At 52.5% G+C, this 25,041-nt stretch overlaps 1 protein-coding gene across 1 annotated transcript in view; it reads right to left on the bottom strand.

Moving 5' to 3' along the window:
• Positions 1-4,865: 4,865 nt before the first annotated feature.
• The window catches only part of ABL1 (ABL proto-oncogene 1, non-receptor tyrosine kinase), a 46,489-nt gene continuing 26,313 nt past the window's right edge, over positions 4,866-25,041 (bottom strand). Inside the window, exons 5-11 of the mRNA XM_040632075.1 lie at positions 19,240-19,324; positions 18,162-18,339; positions 16,208-16,392; positions 12,772-12,924; positions 11,156-11,245; positions 10,635-10,799; positions 4,866-8,600 (exon numbers count right to left, since the gene is read on the bottom strand). Of these exons, the coding sequence (XP_040488009.1) occupies positions 6,883-8,600; positions 10,635-10,799; positions 11,156-11,245; positions 12,772-12,924; positions 16,208-16,392; positions 18,162-18,339; positions 19,240-19,324 (2,574 nt within the window). The 3' untranslated portion in view covers positions 4,866-6,882. The remainder of the gene's footprint in view (positions 8,601-10,634; positions 10,800-11,155; positions 11,246-12,771; positions 12,925-16,207; positions 16,393-18,161; positions 18,340-19,239; positions 19,325-25,041) is intronic.

Below are 25,041 nucleotides of genomic sequence, written 5' to 3'. Positions count from 1 at the left end.
TGTTGCCTGTATCCACACCTGTCCCAGCGTCCCCTTAATTGGCGGTTGGTAACATACCCACGGTCGAAGGTAGAGGGAAACACAACACAGGGTGTATTTTCCTCCTGCGCTTGACTGCTCCTTCTCTGGTTTTCTCAAAGCAAAGAGCATTCTGAAAACAAGTTCTCACCCCCAGGGGAGGCCAGCGCTCAGCCCGGAGTGGCTGCAGGCCCGGGGCGAGGCAGAGCTTCTTGTTCAAACGCCGCTCTGCTGTGTCCTGCCTCCCATCCCGTGTCAGCTACGGCAGCCTGATGCTGCTCGCTCCCAGGCTGGCTTCGACCGCTGAGATGAGAACCTAGATTGATGTTACTATGGCAACATCTCCCCTCCTCCTTTCCAGCTGCTGCTTGGCCCTGTTCACAATTGAATAATTTTCCATTGAGCTGTCACAATTAATTGGTGGATTTTTATTAGCCTTTTAGAACCACACTGGGTTGGGCCCAGCTTGGCACCTCGGAGCATTTCACAGTGTTTTCCATTCTATTAGTGACTTACCTTCCCCGGTAGCAGCTCTCAATCCCCGCCAGCCAGAAAGCCACTTTATTAAGGGGTGACAGATCTGAGCCACAAAAGAGCCAAGCTGACTGGGAGTGCGGAAATTGGGTGGCAGGATGGGCCAGGAAGACAGGAATCAGAACATCACCTTACGTTAAAGTGAGCTGCCTTCTGGAGCTCCTCACAGCTTCTCCCCTATGCCTGGGCACATGGCCCCACCTGGAGAGGGGCCAGACAGTGATGCCGAGTCTGGGAGGCACGTCATACTCTCTTTGGCCTCCACCACTGTCCAGGGAAGGGATGAGCCCGGATGCCTCCTGCTAATGGACAGTCTGACAGGGAACACATCCCGGGGTCTTCGTCTGTTGGTAAAAAAGGGACACACTCAGCCCTCAAACCACAGAGGGCAAACCTCAAGAAAATGAGTCCCGGCGTGTCCCTAAAGGACAGCTCTGGCTCTGAGAATAGATGTCAACAGGGTGGCCAGGTGCAGAAGTGTAATCCCAGCCCAGGCTCTCACCAGAGTCTGTGCTCATTCCTTTCCACTTTGTGGAGGGAGGGGTGGGGGTTGGGGCCAGCTTGCTGGATCACGCCTCTCTTCGCTCATTCACACACAGAGAAGCCGGGGAACCGGCTTGTGGAAAGACCAGGTGAGACAGGACACACCAAAGGCCAAGGGCAGAGGAACGCCCTCCAGCAAGGTTCCCTGGTGAGCCTCACTTGCCAATTTCTATTCTTAGAATAAAAGGAGCCGCTTCCATGGTCACTAATTACAAGAACTTGGAGGTCACCGAGGCTGAGAAACTCCTGCGTGTGTTTACACACACTCTGGGACTATACTGGCTGGTTTTTAATTTCGTGGGATGAGATTAACCTCAGAGAAATCAGAGATAAAGAAAAGGGGGGAGGGCCTTCAGAGGAGTGGATACCCTGTCATTAGGCTTTCATCATTCAACAGCAGTCAACAACAAAGTTATTCCTTCCAGTTGCTTGTACATTCGCACTCAATAACCCTGACAATGCAAACGATTAAACGACTGTTAAGGGCATCCCTCTGTTACATCCACTGCCCTATCTGGCTACATCTCCTCCTTAACCCTCGCCCCACCCCAGCGAGGCCTGCTTGAGGTTTGGGGGCCTGTCACGCCACCCCCGCGCCCTCCTCGGTGGGGGAGATCATTCTCCAGATTAGTGAAGGTGAGGCTCTTTGGAAAGCATGGACTTCGCAAGCACAGATGAAGCTCCCCTGAGCAGTCCAGGTTCACTCCACCTGGCGCAGCCATGCGGTCCCCTCCAGCCCAGGCGCCTGGGAGCTGTCTGTATCCTCTCACTGTGTTTATACAAGACACAAAAAAAAGCCTTCATCTTGGGGTGCAGATCTAAAAGCATTTAGCTGTTAAACTGGCTGGGGAATATTTTTGCTTATATTTTCCCCTATGTTTGCAATATTCATAAAAACATTTAAGAAAGAAAGAGGCTCATGGGGCAGCGAGCCATCAGGCGGCTGCTGTAAACAAGCCGCCACCTCGTCCTCACTTTGTCCCAGAGCCAGAGACACTGAATGACAAGAGTCCACTGAAGACCCCAACTTAGAAAAGATGCTGTCACCCTCCGAGCAGGGAGCCATCAGGGGTGAGGGCAGGCATGGACAGACACCGTGTTGGTCAGTCTTGTCCTGCCTGATGCCTTCTGTGCCGAGACCATTCAAAAATCGATTCCCCAGGACACTCAACTCGGGCATGCCTCCTGTAACATATCCTGACACCGGGGAAGCTGGGCCAGGTTAATTCTTGACTGCTTCTACTCCACGGTAGGAGGAAGAGCCAGACTCTGGAGCACGGCGCTCTGCTGGTCGTGCTGGGGCCATCTGCACTGCCAACAAGTTAGTCCAGCATAGTAGGTGGACGGTGGCACGTGCTGTGTGACTTTGGCCAAGCGGCTTCACATCTCTGAGCCTCAGCTTCCGCGCATGTTAAATGAAGACGGGGACAGAACCTCCCTCATTAAGCAGTGAGAGTTTCACGTGGCCACACAGCGTATCTGTAGCGTACTTACTTACCCACGTGAGCTGTAATTTTAAGAAAATGCTCATTGAGGCGCACCTGGGGGGCTCAGTCGGTGAAGTGTCTGCCTTTGGCTCAGGTCATGATCTGGGGGTCCTGGAATCGGGTCCTGCGTCGGGCTCCGTGCTCAGTGGGGAGGCTGCTTTTCCCTCTCCCTCTGCCCCTCCCTCCCCCTGCTCATGCTCTTGCTCTCTCTCAAATGAATAAATAAAATCTTAAAAAACCCTCTCGTTGAAATCTGACACACGTGGAGAATGTGCTCCAGTTCTGACTGTACAGTTCAATAAACTGTCCCCAAGTGACACACCCATTAGCCAGCATGACCCAGACTAGGAAACAGGGCATTATCTGCGCCACCCACCCCGAGCTCCCCTGCACCCCAACCAGGCCTGACCCTCCGTCCTTTTTTTTTTTTTTTTAAGATTTTATTTATTTATTTGACGGAGAGAAACAGCCAGCAAGAGAGGGAACACAAGCATGGGGAGTGGGAGAGGAAGAAGCAGGCTCCCAGTGGAGGAGCCTGATGTGGGACTCGATCCCACATCGCCGGGATCACGCCCTGAGCCGAAGGCAGACGCTTAACGACTACGCCACCCAGGCGCCCCCCTCTGTCCTAACTTCTAACACCAAACCACAGACCAGCTGTGCTGCTTTAAGTAGATGGAAGTTTCTGGCATCACTCCTGGCTGTCTGGCTGCTTCTGCTCAACATGACGTTTGGCTCGTGTATACCGCGTTGCAACAGGTTTGTTCGTCCCCACTGCCCCATGTCCCGCTCTGAGAGCACACCGCCATGCAGCGCTCTTCCACATTTTGACATTTCAGCTTGAACTTCGTTCTGACGACAGCGACAGCAGCCGCTGGCCCTGCTGGCAGGCCTGACCCTGCTCCCTGGTTCTGGACATCGAGGGCAGGCCTCGCAAGGATCTGGGTGTGTGCACCTCTGCGCATTCGCCTGGGGCTAGATCCAGGTGTGCCAAGTTCTCAAGGGGTTCTGTGGCCTAACAAAGGTTAAGAACCACTGTTCCAGAACGGAAGCTTGGGTGACACACACAGGATTCTTGAGACCTGTATTTCCCACGGGCACAGCTGCCACGGTGACTGGCACGTGACGCCACGCGCGAGCTGTGACTAGCTGTAACCTCACGGCTGGGCGTCAAGAAAATGGGATAATGCACTCTGCTGGAGAGGCGGCTGTGAAGACTCCGGGACCGGCCCATGTCTGGCATGGAACGAGCAGCCATCGGTGGTGGCTGTCACTGTAGTCACTCAGTCTTCTTTCTGACTCGAGAATTGCCACTCGAGGAGACGCCCCGGACCCAGGAGACCTGGTGTCTAGTTATGGTTCAACCACAGACAGAGTGCGGCTGGGGCCTCCGTTCCTGCCTCCGTGAAACGAGGGAGGAGGTCTTGCAGCCCCTCGGCGTGAGTGCGCTCCGCGGTCCCAGCCACCCCCGCCTCGGGCCGATGTCCGCACCCCCACCGCCTGACGTGCAGCACAGCCACCGCCGAGCCTGCACCGAACCGTGCTGCTCACCATGCTTTCGTGAGCAGGATCTGTACCCGCTGACAAGTCTGAGGCGTAATAAGTATCATTATCAGAGAGCGCCACTTACTTCCCTGACTTCCACTTTCCAAGCTGTCAGCTGGCGCTAAATGGAGGCCCAGATGAGGAAACGGCCGCATGTGCCCCCCTCGGTCCCCTTGGTGGGGGGCTGGGAGAGGCCATAGCCCGCCAGGTGGCCTTTCCATCACCCTGAGGCCAGCACCCCCGCCCCTCCACCTGTACACAGAGAAATAAGACATGGGGCGTGTGGACCACAGTGAGAAAGGGATGCTTTGGGGGCCAGAGGGGGAGGGGCGCTGGGGCGGGTCACAGGCAGAGGAGAAAAGCACACCCGTGGAGGGACTAACACTTCCAGGCCAGTGGAGTCCAGGACACCTCCTCCCCATTTCAGTGACGCTGTGACAGCCTGACAGCTAACACAGCCCCTGAACTCCTCCTCCTTTGCCACACCAGTCAGATGTGGCCCCTCCGGTGGCAGAGCCCACTCCCAGTGCTGCCGGCAAAATCAGTGGCAAGGACACAAGAAGGGCCTGAGGCCGGGACGGGGAGACTGCTTTTGGAAGGCTGAGGAAGATGGAGGATTTGTGTTGCAATCCCGCCACGGAGCCTCCAGCCCCCCTTCAGGGAAACAGGGACCCCCACCAGCACACAGGCACCACAGCTCTGAACAACAGGGAGAAAGTACAGACCAGTGCGATGTGCCCGAGTTCTAATGTTGTAAACATTTATTTAAAAAATACTACGGAAGAGATGTGGATTCAAAAAACAGAGTCATACACAGAAACAAAGTGTACTGGACCAAGAAAAAAAAAAAAAAGACACCATAGGCATTTGAGAAGGGAGAATAGTGGAAAACTATTTACATGTCATTTATAAAAAAGCAAGTCTATAAAAGAGTGTAATACCAAGGTATAAATGCAAAATATAGCGGGCCATCACGTGAACAAACACACCAGCACCTCACAGAGCCAAGCAGCTGAGGGAACCTGGGTGGGGTCTGTTTTGCTTTGTCTGCAAGGCCGCTGGCGGTGTTTGAGCACCTCCCTCAGTCTGTGTCGCACAGCAGTCTGGGGGGGCAAAGAGGTGATGCGCCGTGAGGACAGCGTAAATCGATCCAGGGGAAACCCTCTCTACCAGAGAAATAAAATACAAGTGTAGGTGAGGAGCATAACGACGGGGCCCGTGCGTGGTCACGGCACGAGAAGGCGTGGGGGTGCAAGGCGGTTGCTACTGGTTTCTCCAAGGGTTGCTCCTCGGCCTGCCAAGAGGTCCAGGCAGGTGCCTGCCCACTCTTCGGTAGCTGCTTCTAGGTCAAGCTCAAGACGGTCCGGGCCTCTGCCCCACCAGCCTGGTCCCGGGCTGCCTGGGGAGAGGAGACAAAGGCCTGCTCTTTGAGACACGTGCTGGGGCCTCCCTTGGTGGTGGTCGTCTTCGTCCCTGACACCCCAACAGAGACGGGGGGCTAAGTGTTGCTCATGGCGATCCAACAGGACGTCTGTCCCTCAGCACACAGCCAACAGTGGCTGGGGCTGCGCTACCACAGCCCTTTTCTTCCGTGTGCTGGTGGCCGAAGGCAGGTCCTGCTGTGCCAGAGGCGGCTGGGCTGAGGGCAGGGCCACGAAATGCTTCAAGAACTCCAGAAAACTGAGGACTGGCTTGCCACACGGGAAGAGAGCTCTGCATGAGTCTACTCTGTCTCAGACGTACGAAGGAGGAGAAGGACATCAGTCAGAAATCAAGACCAAGTACCTTTTCTGGACACCTGGAAATCTGAAAGGAAGGTGACCCGGGCCCAAGGCAGACGTGCCTGGGCCCAAGGCAGACGTGCCTAAGCCCAGGCCCAGGCCCAGCCCCAGACCACCTGGGCACGAGCTGTTCACCCAGCTAGCCACCCCTCCTGCCTCCTCTGCCCCAGCACGCTGGACTGAGACCCTGCTCCCTTAAGACTCAAGCTTTCCATCCAGGACGAGCCGTGCCTGTCACAAGACAGCAAGGAACCGAGAGAACGGATGACAAGGACAGTTTCCCACACCTGTCCCAGGACCCGAAGGCCGGCTGGTCTTAGCACCCTGTTTTACCCCCCAAATCAAGAGCTGTCCTTCACACGAGGAAATGTGAGGGCACCAGCCCCCGGCAGCAACAGAGGGCAGAGTGACCAGCTGGCAGCACTTTCCAGGACGGCATTCTGGAAACGTGTCTTCAGTGCAGCAGGCACAAGAGGAGGAGTACACAGGCTCCCTCCATGGAGTAAGTGAAGAGGACAGTCCCTAGGTCTTGGTGACAAGGCTCCTGTCCAGGGCACTCGTCCCTGGGGGAGGTGGAGGAGAAGGCAGAACCAGAGGAGGGTCTCTGGAAAGAAGAGCGAAGAAGAAATGCTCATCCGCTTTCCCACCTGGCCCGAAGAGCTCAGGCTCGGAGCACTATGTGGGGAAGGGGCCGGCAGGCCAACTGAAGTCCACAGAGCAGGAACTCCACAGATAGAACTTGGGAAAGAGGCGGCTCAGGGGAGCCCGGGCTGGGGAAGGGCAAAGTGCAGGAGGACAGCTGGCGCAAAACATAGGTAGTAGGGCTGTGTTCCACAGCGACCCTCGGCTCCGCCCGGCACAGCGCTCCCGGGCCAACGTCCCAACTCACTGGTCTCGTGGCAGCCACCGTGGCAGGTGTGGGGAAGCCCTCACGCACGGCACGCGGCTCCGGCTCTACTGACGCCTGGCTTCTGCTACCTCTGCACGATGTCACTGATCTCTTTCACGGAGCTGAGGAGCTTGCTGAAGTCCTGAGTGGCCGCCGGGCCACTCCCTGCTGTCGCTGGGCAAATCTGAAGCTCCCGGAGATTATTCTCCAGTTTGTTGATGGCCTCGCGGAAGGCGAACTTGTTCCTCATTTGCTGGATGGAATCCACATAGCTCACGCAGAACGTGCAGAGGTTCTTGCCGGCTTCTAGCACGGCGCTGTGGCTGGCCATCTGCTCGGAGTTCTTGGAGATGGCCAGGCACAGAGCCTCCGTGCCGTCCAGGACCACGCCCTTGGTGATGGTGCCACTGGCGATCCGCTCCGGAGGCTGGCGGGTTTTCCGAAGAGACACACGAGTTGATATGAGAGGAATGAAGGCAGTGGAGGCTGGCTGGTCCCCGGCCAGGGCAGAGGATGCTGACGGCACGGTGGAAGGGGTGGGAGCTGGGCTGGTTGGGGTCCCCGCCGGCTTGCTGGACGACTGTGGCTTTGGCATGGACGGGAGCACGGGCTTTTTGACACCCTCTCCCAGCGGACCGGGCTTGATGGTGTCACTGTTCACAGCATCCCCAACCACAGCCGTGGCTTTGGCTTTCCCACCAGTGCCGGCCTCCCCAGCTGCTTCCTGGCTCAGGTTCTGAGAGGGCTTCCCGGCTTTCCCAACGGAGGCTGGTGGCGGGGGCGGCGGGACAGGTTTGAGCTTGGACAGTTTCCCCTTGTCTCTCCCTGGGGACTCGGAGGAAGGCTTGTGCCTCCTCGCTCTGGGCTCCTCGGTGGAGGCCTTGCTGGCCCCTCCGGACGCGCCTGGCCCTGCTCTGCTGGCGGGGGGCACCGGCTCAGCTGTGGCAGGTGTCCCCAAGGCACCGGACTTCCCAGCCTCATCCTTGTGGGGAAGGCCCGAGGAAGGAGTCCCTGCGACCTGCCTGCGGAGGAGTTTTGGAGTCAGACTGGGAGGGCTGGAGCCTGGGCTGGACTCCCCTGTGTCTCGGAAGACCTCGTCCACTGCATCCTCGGTCTTTTTCACCAGCCTAGGCGGGGGAGTCACTGTGCCTCTGGTCACCTGGTCAGATCTGTTCTCACTTGCTCGCTTCCGAGGCAGAGCTGGCTTCTCGCTTTTGTGCCCTCCAAACGTGGACGAGTCGAACTGCCTCCCCGTGGACTGCAGATCCCGAGGCAGTGTGACAGACCTCCACTCTGTGTCCCTGGCCCCGTGGGGCACGCAGGAGGCAGAGCAAGACCTTAGGAAGCGCTTGCTGGAGCTGCTGCCGCTCTCTTCCTCACTGGCTGCCAGGCGGCTGCTGGTCAGTGTACTGGACTTTTTCCACAGGTGGGGAGACCGGAAGCCTGCACCCCCCGTCTCCCGGAAGGCTCCATTGGGAACACCAGCCCCGCTGCTGGGCTTTGGGGACTTGGCTGGCTCGGTTGTGTCCGAGGGTGTGAGGGCTGGCCCCCCGTTGCTGGTTTCTCGGCCCTCTTCCTCACTGGCCGCCTTGCGCTCGGGCTGGCCGTCCATTTCCCGGAAGGAGCTGCTGCGTTTCGGGGGGGTTGGGGCTGTTTTCTTCTTCTTCTTGATCAAGGCACTGAACAAGTTGGTTTTTTTGTCTTTGGGGAGAAGGCGCTCATCTTCATTTAGGCCACCATCCTGGGGACCTCGTTCTTTTCGAGGGAGCAGCGGAGACACAGGAGGCTCATGGTCCAGAGGATCTGAAACACAGTGGGAAGAGTTTTAACGACTCCAGACCGGAGGCTCCTTCGTGGGAGGAACCTGGGGTGGGCCGCCTGTTCTCTACAGAGGAGCAGTCAAGGGTCTGGGCTCTGGTAGGCCTGCATGTGAGCACCGGCTCTGCCACTCCCCAGTCGCGGCCTGGGCAAGGGACGCCTCGGCGTGCATCCTCAGCTCTCTCATCTATGAAACGGAGGAGAACAAAACGCACCCATAGTGTTGTGGTGTGAACGTAATGCAGTGAGTGTAAAGCATTTGTTCCAGCTACCGGCACATAATTTCTCACTAACTGTTGTCACCACTGTTAATATTATTAGGAAAAGCGTAGGTCTCTTTTCCCTGAAGACAGCAACACAGAAAGCCGGGCCCCTTATCCCTGCCCTGGGGCTTCCTTGACAGCACAGAGTCCTCCAATACCACGATCTAGCACGTAAAAACCACGACAGGGCTGAGCAAAGGGTCAGGCCCCGTGCCTCTCGGACCTGCCAATCGAGGCTCCTAGGAGGTAAGGTCCGAAGGGAAGAGGCTGTGCAGCACAGTGACAACGGGCTACTTATTATGCTTGGCAAACAAGAAGGAGTGACCTTCACAAATTTTTAAATGGGCATTCTTTATATATGAATAACAGCTCCTAAGGAATCTTTCTGGTGTTGCCAAGCTCCCGGCTAGTGAATGACAGACTTCTCCCTCAGAGGGCAGCTGTGAGGAGAGCGGCTTTCTGTCCCACCCAGAGCAGCACAGAGGACGTCTGTAACTGGAGCAGAGGTGTAAGGCGGCACCTGTCAGAACACCAGGTGGCACGCAGGACACCTGACTCAGAGGACCGAGGACCTCCAAAACTTTAATCCAGCAGAAGAAGTCGAAGAACGTGAACTTCTAATGAATTATGCACAGTGCTGAACAGCTAATTGACACTCCTGGCTCACCATGAGATTACATATCAAAACACCCCTCGGATGAATACTGACGGGCATAAATGAACATGACTGCTTATCACTGGGCTTTTAATAAGCCTGAAGTTCCCACAGCGGCCTCCCCCATCTCCACCGCTCAACCACCTGAAATCATGACAACTAACACAAGGACAAAGGTCCAAGCTTCTGGATGGATGGTCTACATGCCGGGAACTCCAAAGCGGGTGAGCAAGACGATCCAGGGGGGTGTGGAAAGAAGGCATTATAATTTGGATTTTTTAATGTAAACCTTCTAAGTGTACGTTTTTGGTGTATTTTATAATATACATGTCTGTGCGGTAGTACGTGTATATGCTTAGGCTGCACGGGCGACTTTTTTAACCACTATGGGTACACAATAAAAACAATTTGGGAATCCTGTGATGGCTAAACATCTCATTGTTCTGCCCCTTCCGGTTCACTCCTCTGTGGTCCATCCCAGCATCCCCTGGGAGCCTCTACAATCCCAGATTCCTGGGGTTTTGCCGGGACAGCAGGGCACAGGGCAGGCACTAGGGCAGTGTCGGCAGTATTATTCCTCCTGACTCCCTGAGACCCCCGTGCACCACTCCCACCTCCCCCGCACGTCTAGGCAACAGTGGCCGACAGTCTTTCCTCAGAGACCACGCGTGGACACCAGCTCTGTGCCGCGGGTGTCTCCTGGCTCTGTCAGTTCCAGTGAGCTTCTCATATCAGTGCTTTCACAACAAGCTGCTCTTCGTTTGGTTCAATATTTATTATTGTTCTATCTGCCCTGCAAGAGCAACCACAAATGCTGTGAATAATACATGAAAAGGCGGGTTTGTTCTCCCTCGGTTTCATAAGCACCTGTGCCTACTCGACCAAACTAACCGCTGAAGCCAATGGTTCCTAATGATTCCCAGAAGGAGGGGCAGGATGCTGTGCAGAGAGAAGAACCTTTCTCTTTGCAAAGCTGGATCACTAACAAGGAATTTGCCTGCCCTTCTGTGCAGGTCCACTCACTGCTTCCCATCTGCCTGTACTGACTGGCCCTGGGGGTGTGGATTCCTCTGGGTGTCTGGTGGGGCCGGGGGGACATACCGGTCTCTCCCGGGCCCTTGGAGTGGGGTGTCTCAGGCACATCAGTGGGGTCTTTGTGGTCCACAGCTCTCCTGGAGGTTCTTGTCTTGGTGGGCAGCTCTGGGGCCTGCAGCAAAGTACTTGCAACCCCTCGCACACCTTTTTTCCCCAGTTCCTTTTCCACTTCTACGAACAAAAATAAAACCAAAAATCAGCAGCCATCAGTAATGGTATCAGTTTGGTATGCTGGTGTTTTTTGTTTTGTTTTTTCCCTCAGGTGGGAGTGGTCACCCATGCACAGTTACAGAAAAGAGATACAGATGCTGAGAAAATCGCACTCGGTACTCATCAGAGTTGTGCATGGCTATAAGACAGCTCCATGTTCAACACCTCTGCCCAGCTCTCTGGTCTCAGGAACTTGCTGGCCTGGGCTCTTCTCGCAGGAAGTGAACTAAAGGGCCAAGGCTGGAGTCCCACCTGGCTGTCCCTTCCATCCCAACCGCTCACGCCACTGCAGGCACCCCCAGGAATGGGCACTTTACCATCTGATATGCTGGATTCCTGGAACATTGTCTCAAAGGCTTGGTGGATTTCAGCAAAGGAGGGCCGGTCAGAGGGATTCCATTGCCAACCTGGACAGAGGAAACCCAGTCAGACCATGCACAAGGCCCTGCTAATAAGTGGGGGGCTAGCAATTCTCAAGGGAAGTCTGGTAATAGAAGAAGCACCCCAGGGGCGCCTGGGTGGCTCAGTCGGTTAAGCGTCTGCCTTCAGCTCAGGTCACAATCTCCGGGTCCTGGGATCAAGCCCTGTGTCAGGGTCCCTGCTCAGTGGGAAGTCTGCTTCTCCCTCTCGCTTTGCCCCCCTCCACTCGTGCTCTCTCAAATAAAATCTTAAAAAAAAAAAGCACCCCAATCCTGCTAACCATCTTTTGCTGTAACAAGGTAAAGTGACAAATGTCACTGTGTCCTATTACAGACATTAAGAATTCAAAAAGACTTTAGGTATCGGCAGGAATGTGGATTGTAAACCCCCAGAGAAACGTGATAGCAAGAACTACATTTACAAATCTTTTCCCCAGCCCCACTCTAGCAAGTGCCGAGAATCACTGAGTCAAATGGCTTGCACTCTATTTTACCCTTACTTCTGGGTTATCAAAGTCTGAAATCCTCATCAGTAAAGAGATGTTAATTAAAACAAGATTAACATGAGGGTTTTTTTTTTTAAGTAGGCTCCATGCCCAGTGTGGAGCCCAATGCAGACTGGAGCTCAGGACCCTGACTTCAAGACCTGAGCTGAGATCATGAGCTGGATGCTTAACCAACTGAGCCACCCAGGCGCCCCAAGATTGACGTGAGGATTAAGGACTGATGAAGCCCCGTGTTGTGAGAACGCAGAGTTACTCTCCTACATCTCTGGTGGGAGTATAAACTGGTACATCTTTCCTCAAAAACAATTTGGTAAAATCTATCAAAATCTAAAATGCAAATAGCCCTTGGAACCAAGAGTTCAACTTTTAGAAACACCAGCAAAATGTACAGAGGTATACGTATAAGGGTGTTCATCCCTGCTTTGTTTATAATGGCAAAAGCCAACAAATGTGTAAAACCAAATGTCCACCAAAATGGGACCGGATGAATTAATAAATCATTTAATGGAAGTTAAACAGCTATATAAAAATAAGGGGGTGGGGAGTGAGAGAGAGATCTTTGAAATATGGACAGAAAAGATATGCCTGTCATACAGCTATGTGCACAAAAAAGTTGAGGGAATGATTTTATATATGTAAATATAAATATATATAATAAAGCCAACGAGATAGACATCACCCGCAGTATTTACCTACTGCAGCAGACTATTTGGAGGTAGGGCCCAGTAATTTGTATTTATTAACAAGAAATCCAAGTTTGGTGTCGATCAATCCCATTTTTGCATTAGAAACAAACCCCAAAACCCCCTCACACATGAAGACTACGTACAATGTGTATGGACACACTGAGAAAAGTCGTGCGTGAGTATGCACCTAACTGCTACACTGGCTGCTTCTGTGAGTGCGGAAAGGAAGCGGAGCACTATTTCAGTCTGGGAATACAGTCCAGGACGATAATTTCTCACAGTGCCCACGAAGAATTTCTACAACTGGCGGGGGAAGGCTCACATGCTCGCATGAGTTCGTAGACCTTCTCCGGGCAGCCTTCTGGGCGCTCCATGCGGTAGTCCTTCTCTAGCAGCTCATACACCTGGGACAGGTCAATTCCTGGGTAAGGCGACATGCCATAGGTAGCAATTTCCCAAAGCAATACTCCAAAAGCTACAAGCAAAAAGAAAGAGACAGCTTGTTCAAGATGCATGAAGCTTAACCATACTGCATTTAAAATTGGTTACCTATGTAGTGGACATTCGAAGTTACACCCTCAGAAGCAGGCCAGGCACATCTTACCAGGCTCTGAATGACCAACAGCCCAGGACAGAATGAGATGTTAACACCCCGCCCCATCCAAAATATGCTGAATGGGAGAAGAAACTGGGCTGATCGGCCCCTCCACTGTCTCTGAGGTAATGTGACCACCTTGCTGGGATTTATGGTAGAGGGCACCTAGCGCTGGAAGTCAGGAGGCCACTTCTACTCCTAGATCTGAGAGCAAGTAGCTGAATGTCTAAGACAAGCCACCTCTTTCTGGTGTACAGTATCCTCTCCAAGGGCCCTTCCAACTCCAAACATTTCATAAAAATCATAAAATCGGGGCGCCTGGCTGGTTCAGTTGGTTACACATACAACTCTTGTCAGCTCAGGTCACAATCTCAGGGTCATGAGATCGAGCCCCATATGGGGCTCCACACTCAGCATGGAGTATGCTTGAGATTCTTTCCCTCTGCATGTGCACGCACGTGCCCTCTCTCTCAAAATAAATAAAATCTTTAAAAAAATATTTGAAAGTCTTGAAAGCCCAGATGATAGCCTTGAAATTCCAGATCTCATTAAAGGGACCAGGACTCCTTGGAGAAATGGGTGATTCAGGTCTAGGGCAGCGAATGAACCTGGAATATCTTTATTGCTCTAGACAGCACAGACGCTACTGAAGACTACCAGGGTCTTGTAAAAGGACCAGAAGCAATCTGAAGTTCCCACTGGCCAAATAAGAGACGATCTGAGTATCAATAAGGAAAAGAACTAGAGCGGATTAAAATATATCAAACATGTCATATCTATCTATCTATCTATCTATCTATCTATGTAGCTATCGTAATAATGTCACAAAAGAAAACAACCCCAAAATCTACTTGGTCATCACTGGAGGGTATTAAAAACCAACTTGTTTGTGTGAACACTGGGAAACAAGGGCAAGGAAGCAAACAACGATGCTGCCTTTCCTAAATGAACTGCACCCCCGAGTAACCCAACAGAGGAGGGTTTCTTCTTACAGAAGTACTGAGCTAAAGAGGGAATAAGGAGTGACAGAATTAGAGAAGCCCCATTTGGCAACCCCTCATCAAAAAGTGGACCTGGGCAATGGGTACCAGGAGCTGCTAAAATCGTAGGAGAGAGGGAAACGGAGCCCCGTGCGTTGTTGATGAAACAGGACACCACAGTGCATGACNNCGTCCTGCTGAATGAAGTCAAAGCCGAGGATGACCCAGCGGCCCAGACCCACCTGCCCTAAACTTACTAGGAATACCGAAGACAGAGGAACACACTAAACCACAGTGCAGGGATGCAGTGTGGGAGATGTGGAAGGACACGTGAGGGGTTTCTTCAACAGACAGACAGCAAGGGCAGAGAAACGATGGAGCAGGAGCTTACAGACCAGACGGCACTGAGGGCGCATCGACCACCCGCCTGTGTGAACGGTACCTGGACCTCAACTCAAACAGACCGTAAAAGTAGGACTTTTACGACTCAAGTGGAAATGTGAACACACTGTATCGTGATATTCAGAAATTACTGTCAATTTGGGGAGAAGGGGCAATGTGGTTACAAGAATAAAAAAGCCATCTTTGAGAGACTCATACTAAAATATTTATGGACAAAATCACATGCTCTCTGGGATCTGCTTCAAAATAGTCGGGAGGGAGGACAGAGGGTGTAGGAGCACCACGAGCTGATGGCCGGGGAAGGCGGGTGATACGTGCACAGGGGTCATGACACAACTCCGCCTTCTTCGGTGTATGCTTACCACCTGCCACAATAAGAAGTTCTTCAACAAAAGGTAAAAATACTGGCACATGAAGCTTCCAAGGGCAATATCCTACTTAAAGCCCAAACCAAACTACATAGCATTCCCTGCTCAGGAGACCCTGGGTGCCTGCTGGGCTGGTTAACTGCCCCCACAAACCCAAGCAGCACACTGTGGATGAAGGTGGTAAGTTAGAGGGGAAGAAAAAAAGTTAATCTAAATTATTTTGGAAGAAAACGCTGGCTTTTATTTCATTTTGGAGAGAAAACAGGAGTAAAAACTGTAAAGGGAGAAAGAGAAACAAAAGAAAAAATGAACTTGTGGGACTTCATCAAGATAAAAAGCTTCTGCACAGCCAAGGAAACAGTCAAAAAAACTAAGAGGCAGCCCACGGAATGGGAGAAGATATTTGCAAATGACACTACAGATAAAAGACTAGTATCCAAGATCTACAAAGAACTTCTCAAACGCAATACACGGGAAACAAAAAAATGGGCAGAAGATACGAACAGACACTTTTCCAATGAAGACATACAAATGGCTAACAGACCCATGAAAAAATGTTTAAAATCATTTGCCATCAGGGAAATTCAAATCAAAACGACATTGAGATACCACCTTACGCCAGTTAGAATGGCAAAAACTGACAAGGGAGGAAACCACAAATGTTGGAGAGGATGTGGAGAAAGGGGATCCCTCTTACACTGTTGGTGGGAACGCAAGTCGGTACAGCCACTTTGGAAAACAGTGTGGAGGTCCTTTATAAAGTTAAAAATTGAGCTACCCTATGATCCATCCATTGCACTACTGGGTATTTACCCCAAAGATACAGACGTAGTGAAGAGAAGGGCCATATGCACCCCAATGTTCATAGCAGCATTGTCCACAATAGCTAAATCATAGAAGGAGCCGAATGCCCTTCAACAGATTAAGAAGATGTGGTCCATATATACAATGGAATATTACTCAGCCATCAAAAAGAATGATTTCTCAACATTTGCTGCAACATAAGAAATAGGAAGATGGGTAGGAGAAGGAAGGGAAGAATGAAGGGGGGGTAAAAAGAAGGGGGAATGAACCGTGAGAAACTGTAGACTCTGGGAAACAAACTGAGGGCTTCAGAGGGAAGGGGGTGGGGAACTGGGATAGGCCGGTGATGGGTAGTAAGGAGGGTACGTATTGCAAGGAGCACTGGGTATTATACGCAAACAATGAATCATGGAACATTGCATCAAAAACTAAGGATATACTGTATGGTGACTAACAAAACATAATAAAAAATTATTATAAGAAAAAAGAATTAAGTAATAAATGAAGGAGCAAGAAAGAGGCAGTGAAAAGGCACGGAGAGTGAGGAAAATGGGAGAAGGAGCCCACCCTGGCAGACGAGGGCTGACCAGGAGCAGCAGCAGCCCTTACCCCAGACGTCGGACTTGATGGAGAACTTATTGTAGGCCAGGCTCTCTGGCGCCGTCCACTTGATCGGGAACTTGGCCCCAGCGTGGGCCGTGTAGGTATCCCCGGTCATTAACCTGCTCAGGCCGAAATCAGCCACCTTCACCAAGTGGTTCTCCCCGACCAGGCAGTTTCGGGCAGCGAGATCTCTGGGAAGAGAAAGCGTTCATCCGTGAGAGTTGTGACCAGCTTTCCCGGCTTCACGAATCCACCACCAGCGAGTGAGGGCACACTCCCGACAACTGGGTCCAGTCCCCCGGGGAACGTGTGTGAATACCCCAGCGGGAGCAGCGCTCGTCCCTTGCATCCGCCTGAGCTCCCACCAAGGTGAGAGGCGGCAGGGGGTGCAAGTTCACTACCCTAGGCCTCCGCTACCCTCATCCTCACAATGAAGCTGATAATGGCAGCGCCTACTTCTTAGGGCTGTCGTGAGCGGCCACGAGTTAATACGTAGAGTGCTTCCACTGACGCCTGCACACCTACGGTCACCTAAGGGTCTGCCGGGTCAGGACAGCTCTACGCCAGGCACAGGGAACAAAGGCACCAGCCAGTCCTCAACTTCCATCAGAGGGAGCCTCCATTTGGCCTATCCAGACTTGAGAAAGGACAAAATAAAACAAAGCTCACAGCATCTTCCCCCCAAATTGTGTTTCGCACTCTCCTCTTTCCTCCTGATGCTTATCCGAACGTATCCTACAAAATCTCCCCTGTATAATCAGCTTCCTCTCGCCTCCTGCTTGTCCCAGGGAGGTGGGAGTCTAATCTCTGGTTCATGGATGTTAACCATGAAATCGCAAGGCAAAACGGAGCGGAGGAGTGAGAAGAGGCAGCACCTTCGGGCGATGGGCGCCTAAGACAGCCTGATTATCAGCAATCAGAGAGAAACTAAATGCAGAAGACTTGTGCCTAATCGGATTTTGGTAAAGCATTTTAAGTTCGTGAAATGAAGAGGGAACGGATCTAGCCATGCAAAGCAAACCAGAAGTCAAGAAATCTCAATTTGCAGCCTCAGAGGGTTCACCTTCTTGAGTAACAGGAGCATGGGACTCAGCTCTCATGCGGCCCAGGAAATCTGTCTTACAGGGAGCGGCCAGCCTTCCACACATGCTGCTCCCATTCCTCACTATGAAATCTCATGTACAGGCTTCATACTTGAGCTAATTGGGTACGAAAGTTCACAGCAGCGGCGTGGAGAACATCTTGTGTAAAAGTCACCGGCAAGGCCCATCAGCCCCTGTCCTGCTTAGGCCGTCACTTCGCTAGGAAGCCATTTCCACCAGCAAGGAATGCGAACACAAAGATAATTGTGCACGCTTGAAGGTCAAAACACTCCAGGCTTCAAAACAGCAAATTTAGAACTACATATACACAGTTCTGACAATCGTGGAAACATCCCTGAACCAGAGGACAGCGAGTTAAGTGGAGAATGAAATGATAATAAAGAGAAAGGAGGGAGAAAACACGCAATGGCAAAAACAAAGCCCGTGCACCGGCTGTGACCGCGAGCCTGTGCAGACGCCACGCCAGCCTCCCCGGGGAGGAGGTCATTACGGATGAGCACCTGCCTCGCACTCTGCTTCCTGGGGAGCGCTGATTATCAGGAAGGATGCCTCTGATGAACTTCACTTAGTATTCCACGTGGCCCAAAACGGTGCTGAGGGGAAACAGTTCTTACCGTGGGGCTCCACTGCTCGGCGGGTCCAGGGTCTAGGCCTGCTGAGTTTGGTCCTGGACGTACGCCTGAAGCCAGCGAGGTCAGGAACCCAGCGTCTGCCTTTGGCCCAAGGCCTGCCGTATTGCCAGCACTAAAGCGAGAAGCTGAGCCCTAAGACCCTGCAGGTTGGAGCTTTGTAAAAGGTTGCCGGCCGCACGCCGGCCCCGCGGCTCTGTGGCAAGGGCTGCCTGGCCAGGCTCCTACCTGTGGATGAAGTTCTTCTTCTCCAGGTACTCCATGGCGGACGAGATCTGAGTGGCCATGTACAGCAGCACCACGGCGTTCACCTCCTGCCGGTTACACTCTCTCAGGTAATCCAACAGGTTCCCATAGGTCATGAACTCAGTGATTATATAGAATGGGGGTTCCCGGGTGCAGACCCCTGCCAACAAGAAAGACATCGTGGGCTTTGGTGTGCTGCTCTGCTCCCGAGCGCACCAACCCCCGAAAGGCCCGCGCGATACCGAAGGGCTCCTGAAACGGCTTCTGTCTCTGCCCCTAAGTCTAGGGTCCAACCTCTACCACAGTTCCAAGCACTCGTGGCTTGTGATCACGTTCCTGTGGGAGGGACGTGGCCATGCTCTTTTCTTCTTCTTGGGCCCTTGAACTCCAACACAAGAGGCTGCCACCGAGTTGAGAGGCAAAGGTCAGGCGCACACCAAACAGCCTACACCACTGTCAGTTCACCCCCACACGGTGATGTCTGCCTACAGAATAACTGCAGTGAAGGGACTCTGGAAAATTCCTGTTTCAGAAGCCATTTGAGATTTGCATTTGATTGCTTTTAGGTATCGATTTAAAGTAATAACGTCCTCCCCCAACCCCTTAAAAAAGAAATGGGGGGAGGGGGCACCTGGGTGGCTCAGTCGGTTAAGCATCTGACTCTAGGTTTTGACTCAGGTCATGATCTCAGGGTCCTGAGATTGAGCCCCTCATTGGGCTCCATGCTGGATGTGAATCTGCTTAAGATTCTATCTCCCTCTCCCTCTGCCTCCCCGCCCCCTCTCCTCCTCTAAAAAAAAGAAAAAGAAAAAAAGAAGAAAAGAAGAAAGAAAAAAAGAAAGTAATAACATATTCTCACACACACACACACACACACACACACACACACACACCCCGTCCCACGTCGGCCCCCTTTTTACCACGGGCTGAGGACTGGCAGAGGACAGATGTCCCCCTCAGGGACGTTCATGCAGCAAACCATCCACCTCTTCCTTCCCAGCCCCTGCACCACCCAGAGGGTCTGATGAAAAGGCCCCCCTCCAGAGCTCTGCGCACTCACCGAGCAACTGCACTAGATTGGGGTGCTTGATCTCTTTCATTACCGCAGCTTCTTTCAAGAACTCTTCTACCTCCATGGTGTCCTCCTGTGGAGACAAAGGGATGAAGTTGTTTCCGCGGGAAGGTGCAGCTTGAATGGTTAGCGCAAACCCGAGCTCCGACTGACAACCACGCTGGCCCACGCGGCTCTGGACGGGCTCCCCGGTCGTCGCCCCGGCAGCACAGGGAATCTTCCCCTTTGGTGCTGAACTCGTGAATTCTCACCGAGGGCAACCAAGAGATGTCGGCAACTTGCTTCCAGGGACTGCTGTGTGGACGGTATTTCCCTAAGGAATAGCGGGTTTCCAAGGAGCCCTAAAACACTTCCCATTAAAAAACAAAAATCACCTGAAGAATCAGAAACATACCCAATTTAACGGAAGACACCCTGAGGACACAAGAAGATACTATCCTACCGAAGAAGAACCGCAACTCAACATATGATCGAGGAGGCTCAACTGCAGAGCATTCTGAAACGCGGCGTCACGGAGCAATCACCACCACCGACCAGGCAGACTGACTCAGGTTCTAAAACAGGCCTCCGCAGCGGCCCCCTAATGACAGATTCACCAGGTCACGTTTTAGCAGGTTCACCGTATGGAAATGCCACGCGGAGACAAAGATCCCAGCAAACGCCCAGAGCAAACATGATGCTAGTTCCGCACCTCCTCACGTGCTTCGGGTCGAGGCTCCCCCTGGAGCGCTGGGCGCCTCGCCCCGCACACGGCGGCCGGCCCTACTGCGCAGGAGCCTTCTGTGGCTCGTGTAAGGTAAACCTCTTTGGACTTAACCGACTGTCCTCTGACTAACCACCGCAATAAGAAGCAGGTGGGGGGCGAATGACCTGGTCTGTCTGCCGTGACAGCCTGGCTACAAGGGCCAGCGAGAGAAGCAGGACACCTCCCTCCAAGTTTCAACGCGGAGTCTGAATTTGTCCAGAGAGAAAGACTGCAATGCGAATGGGAAGTGATCTGGAAAACTAGACTCACCCGAGAGGAAAGCTTTATCAACGTTTTCCTTTTTTTGAAAAAAAGGTTGATTTATTTATTTGAGAGAACAAGAGGGAGCACGCGCACACACGGGGAGGGCCAGATGGAGAGAGAAACCTTAGCAGACTCCCTGCTGAGTGTGGAGCCCACGTGGGGTTCGATCCCATGACCCTGGGATCATGACCCGAGCTGAAACCAAGAGCCGGACACTGCACCGACTGTGCCACCCAGGGGCCCCTTTATCAACCTTATTTTCAATGTGGCACCTTATACACTGTGTCTGCCCCTTCGGGAGACAGCGAGCTCAGGTGTCCTTACTGCGGCATCACCGTGGCTGCGCCATTCCTGCCCCCGCACGTGGGGACGACTTCCAGAGGACAGGTCATCCTCTACCTCGTGCGTGCCTGCTGCGGTCAGTCATGTTTACTAGCGGAGCATGGCCGCTGAGGACACGTGTCTGCCCATTATCACGTAGCTTAGGGCTCTGCGAGGCTGAGACTCAGAGACAATTTATTGCTCTTTAACAATGGTCAGCCGTTCTAATGTCAATTAAACATCACATCAAGCTGTACGGGGGACAAGAACTCATCCCTGCCACCGCCCCACTGGCTGCTCAATTCTTCGGAGTCCTCTGCTCCTTAACATGCTCAGCAGACCATGCCGCTTGTGCGTGGAGCGCTCTGATCCGCCGGGTGACACGCTAATGTCAAGGCGGGAGAGCACGCGCCTGCCGGAGTCGGCGAGTCAATGCCGCTCACGTAAGGACCACGGGCTTCAAGAACCTTGCCTGGCCAGCAATATGTTCAAAATGCAGCTCTCAGATAAAGCTTTCTAGACAAGTGGAGTTTTCCTTTTTTAAAGTGGCACATAATAAACCACCCACAGTGAAATCATTTCAGAAAGATCATGCGCTCTCATAGCTACGGACTCTTTTCTAAAAGAACCATGTCTGGATCTTGAGAGGCGTGAACGCGCAGAAGGAACAATAGGGCTTTCAAAGGCAGCCCTCTCCTCTCTCTGTCTCGCTCTCCCCTCACTCATACACACGCGCGTACACGTGCGCACAGTATAAATAATTCCTGGTTTTTTTCTTTCAGGACAATCGGCGTGAACTTGTCTCCCCCTGCTGGACTCAGGCCTGGTTCAATTTACAATGGAAACTCCTAGCAGTGTTGGACTTTTGCAGCTGTATGAAACTGGAGACACCCCCAATGCCAGCCTGCTCTAGTCCTTGACTTTGATCTAAAAACCTTCCATCTGGGGCACCTGGGTGGCTCAGTCGGTTGAGCGTCTGCCTTCAGCTCAGGTCATGACCCCAGGGTCCTCGGGTCAAGTCCTGCATCTGGCTCCCTGCTCAGTGGGGAGCCTGCTTCTCCCTCTCCCTCTGATGCTCCCCCTGCTGGTGTGCTCTCTCCCTCTCTGACAAATAAATAAAATATTAAAAAATAATATAAATAAAATAAAAACCTTCCATCTTTTTTTTTTTTTTTTGAAAGGTCTTCCAGAGTAAAGTAAAACGCACTCCGATCAATTAAGGTGAAGGCTGAGTGTCGGCCTCGTCTGTTGGGAGGGCACTGGGTCAGCCAGCTCTCCTCACCAGGACTGACCGGCCTGGCCTCGATGCGCACGAAGGCCTGGCAGGTACAGGGGGAGGTTAATGGCTTCTGAGTTACGCAGACCAAGCCTTGCCACTGCGTGGCCGCACGAAGTTACTCACATGCCCGGTAAGGGACGTTTCTCTGAACGTCCCCTTCTAGTCCACAAATGCGGAGAAGAGCTGCATCTGCCTCGTGGGCAGGATTCCATCCGCGGGACCCCCTTTTACTGGAATGAAGACAGGTGATCTCCATTCCTGGGAAGCAGGCTAAATACAGTGCTTGTAAGAGAGACGGGCTGGGTCTTCAGTTAGCGTGGCTTTGTGTTGTCTTTCTCACAGACACAGATTCTCCAGACCCAGGATCTCACGGGTGCTTTCTATCCAGCTTCGCCCTTCCTGCTCACTGGCCTCCCCCAGGCGCAGGCGTTCTATGGCTTTAACAAAGAACAGCGTTCGTGTAAATGGCTCAGCATCCCCCTGGTGCTGCAGCACAGCCCTGAGTGCCCTTCACGCCTCCTTGAGTCTCAGCAGGGACCACGGCCCTGGAGCGGGTTCCAAGGAGAGCTCAGTTTCCACATCTGTCGCTGGTTCTCAACCAAATGTGGGGTTAGCACGGTTACCACCATAGTGAAGGGCCATCCGGCAGCCTGCAGAGATGGGCAGAGCCGTTGAGCCAGGCCAAGGGAGGTGTTCACCAACCAGATGCACGAGAAACCACCTCACACAGAACCCGTGTGGCCCTGGTCCTCAAACACACGGTGTACCTAGCTCCCAGCCAGAAGAGAACCCTCTGCAAGAGCGAGAAACACGGCAACAGTGGGCGCCTCTCTCCCTGTGCACGCCCCCTCGGGGAGTCGGAGAGCCGGGGCACGTGAGTGTCCGGTGCCATCCTGGAGCCCTTCCTTCTCTGCTCGTTTCTGGAGCTCCCTAACAGAATCAACTTCCTGGGGAAAAAGACAACAAACAAAACCCGAACCCAAACAGACCACGTTGGCCAGCGCAGAGTCATGAAGGCACTTTGCCAGCACCGCTGGTCAAGGACAAATTGGTACATGCTCCTCGATCTGTGCACTCTGGGGAGCTGACCAGCAGGACAGTTTCCACGTGTCCAACAAGAAGAATCCGCGTGGCACCGTCTGTAACAGCAAAGTACGGGAAAGAACACCAATGCCCACTGAAGGCTGGTACGTGTTAAGATATACCCATTCAAAAACAGATCACCTTACGGGTACCAACAAGGAACAATGCCAGGATACACGGACGCCAGAAGGCACAGAGAAGTGTCTAGAACACGTGGCCGTATGGTTCAAAAAGATACCCACACGTGGACTATTTCTGGAAAGTCACAAAAATCAAGGGTAGAAGATGCTATGCACATACATTACCTATTTGAAAAACAGGTAAAGAACTGAGTGCAATTTTAAGTCTTCACATTTTTCAACAACGTTATTTTCCACTATTTTAATGGTAAATCTGTCATAGCTTATGAGTCAATCCTATCACCACACTAGATCAACAGTAGTCTTTCCCAAATTCTACGACTTACAGAACCGTTTCATGGAAAAAAAACGGACTTACAAACAAACTTTTGGACTACGGCTCATTTGAAACGTGGGGCTTTCTTGTAGCGGACAGCTGGTTCTCTCAGGCACATCCCACCTGTAACACTGATAATACACAGGTAACGGTAAGCCTACAGCCTGCCGAATTACGTCAGAACTCAAACTAGCAGTACTCATCCGTGGGCCTCTGCTTTAATCCCAGTCTCCCGCCCATAGAGGTCACCCTGGTGCACTCCTGTTTCCCCGTCTCTTCTGGTCTCAGGCCCCGAAGGTACAGGACCCAATGCTGCGTGGTGGATAATAGAGAGACCGGGTTAAAGCAGGGTCTTGCCACCTGTGCCACCTCAAGAGGGGCCAGCAACACAAAACAGGTGGGGTGGGGGGAAGGAGCAGACGGAGACTCAGGTGCCCAGTTGGGTCCTGGAGAGAAAGGGAGATCCAGCTGCAGCCTGAGGCAAAGTGAATACGGGCGGGAAGGGGATTTCTAAGACCTGTAACTGTAGTTTGTGTATTTTTCATGGTGTGTGAGGAATGAACCGGAGAGACAATTAAGGAAAGAAGAAAGGAGCTGGGCTCTGAGGCAGGATGCCTGGGCCGGAACCCTGGCCCTGCGGCTCCTCATTGGCTAACGCCAGGCCTGTTACCCGGCCTCCCTCCACTGCAGTTTCCTCGAGCCTGAAACGGGGGCGACAGGAGGGACCCTTCCCTTAGGGTGGTTGAAAGGATTAAATGAGAGGCTACAGGTGGAGCACTCAGACCCTGCCGGGCACATAGCAAGAGCTCAAAAAACATTAGCCATTACTGTCATTTAGAACCCAAAGTTCTCAACTACTCCAGTGGAGACAAATGCCCAAAATAGTGACACTAATCTCATTTGTCAAGTGGGAAACCTACTATAGAGATGTGCTTTGTGCAGGGGAGGTGGAAGAAGGGATAATTTATTTAGCAGTTGCTTAGTACTGTATTTTGGGTTGACACACATCTCGAGAATATGATGCATTCCCTTTTCCCTAATTAGCTATCAGCGGGGTGACGACTCCCAGAAATCCATGCGACTAGATTCTGTAATTTTTTTTTTTTTTTAACCAACTGTGGGACTATAAAGTTAATAAAGCTCTTGGGGAAAACCATTAAAAGTATAATAAAAAGTTTAATAATAAATCATTAGAGAAATATATTCTAAAAGGCATACAACCTCCAGATAATTCTGATTCCCTGGTATAAGAAAGCCACCACTGCCGCTGAACTCCAGGAGGGGTCCCTCCTCTGGAATGCCCACCTTCAGTTGCTCAGGAAACAGTGCCACGGTATCAGTTGTTGGGCTGTGTTTTCCCCATATTTCAAGTTGTGCAAAGTCTCCCTCTTCCTGAAGTTTTTAAACAAGCCTTTCCTGGATGGAAACCTAGGGTACTTTGTGCTTCTGTTCTCCCTTGTTTCGTTTTTGCAAATAGTGGCAAATGTGTAGGTATTGCCTGGGCCTTTAACAGTTTCTCGAGCTCGTCAAGACCCAGAGCCGGGCCTGCTCTTCATCCTGTGCCAAACTGAGACACTGGAGCACGAGCACATGCCTCTCCCTGGCCTCGCCTGGTCTGGCGGAGGTGGGGCAACGGCGGTTT

The sequence above is a fragment of the Ursus maritimus genome, unplaced genomic scaffold (genome assembly GCF_017311325.1).
Source record: "Ursus maritimus isolate PB19 unplaced genomic scaffold, ASM1731132v1 scaffold_17, whole genome shotgun sequence".
NCBI lineage: Eukaryota > Metazoa > Chordata > Mammalia > Carnivora > Ursidae > Ursus > Ursus maritimus.
This window is presented reverse-complemented; position numbering and strand designations above follow the sequence as displayed.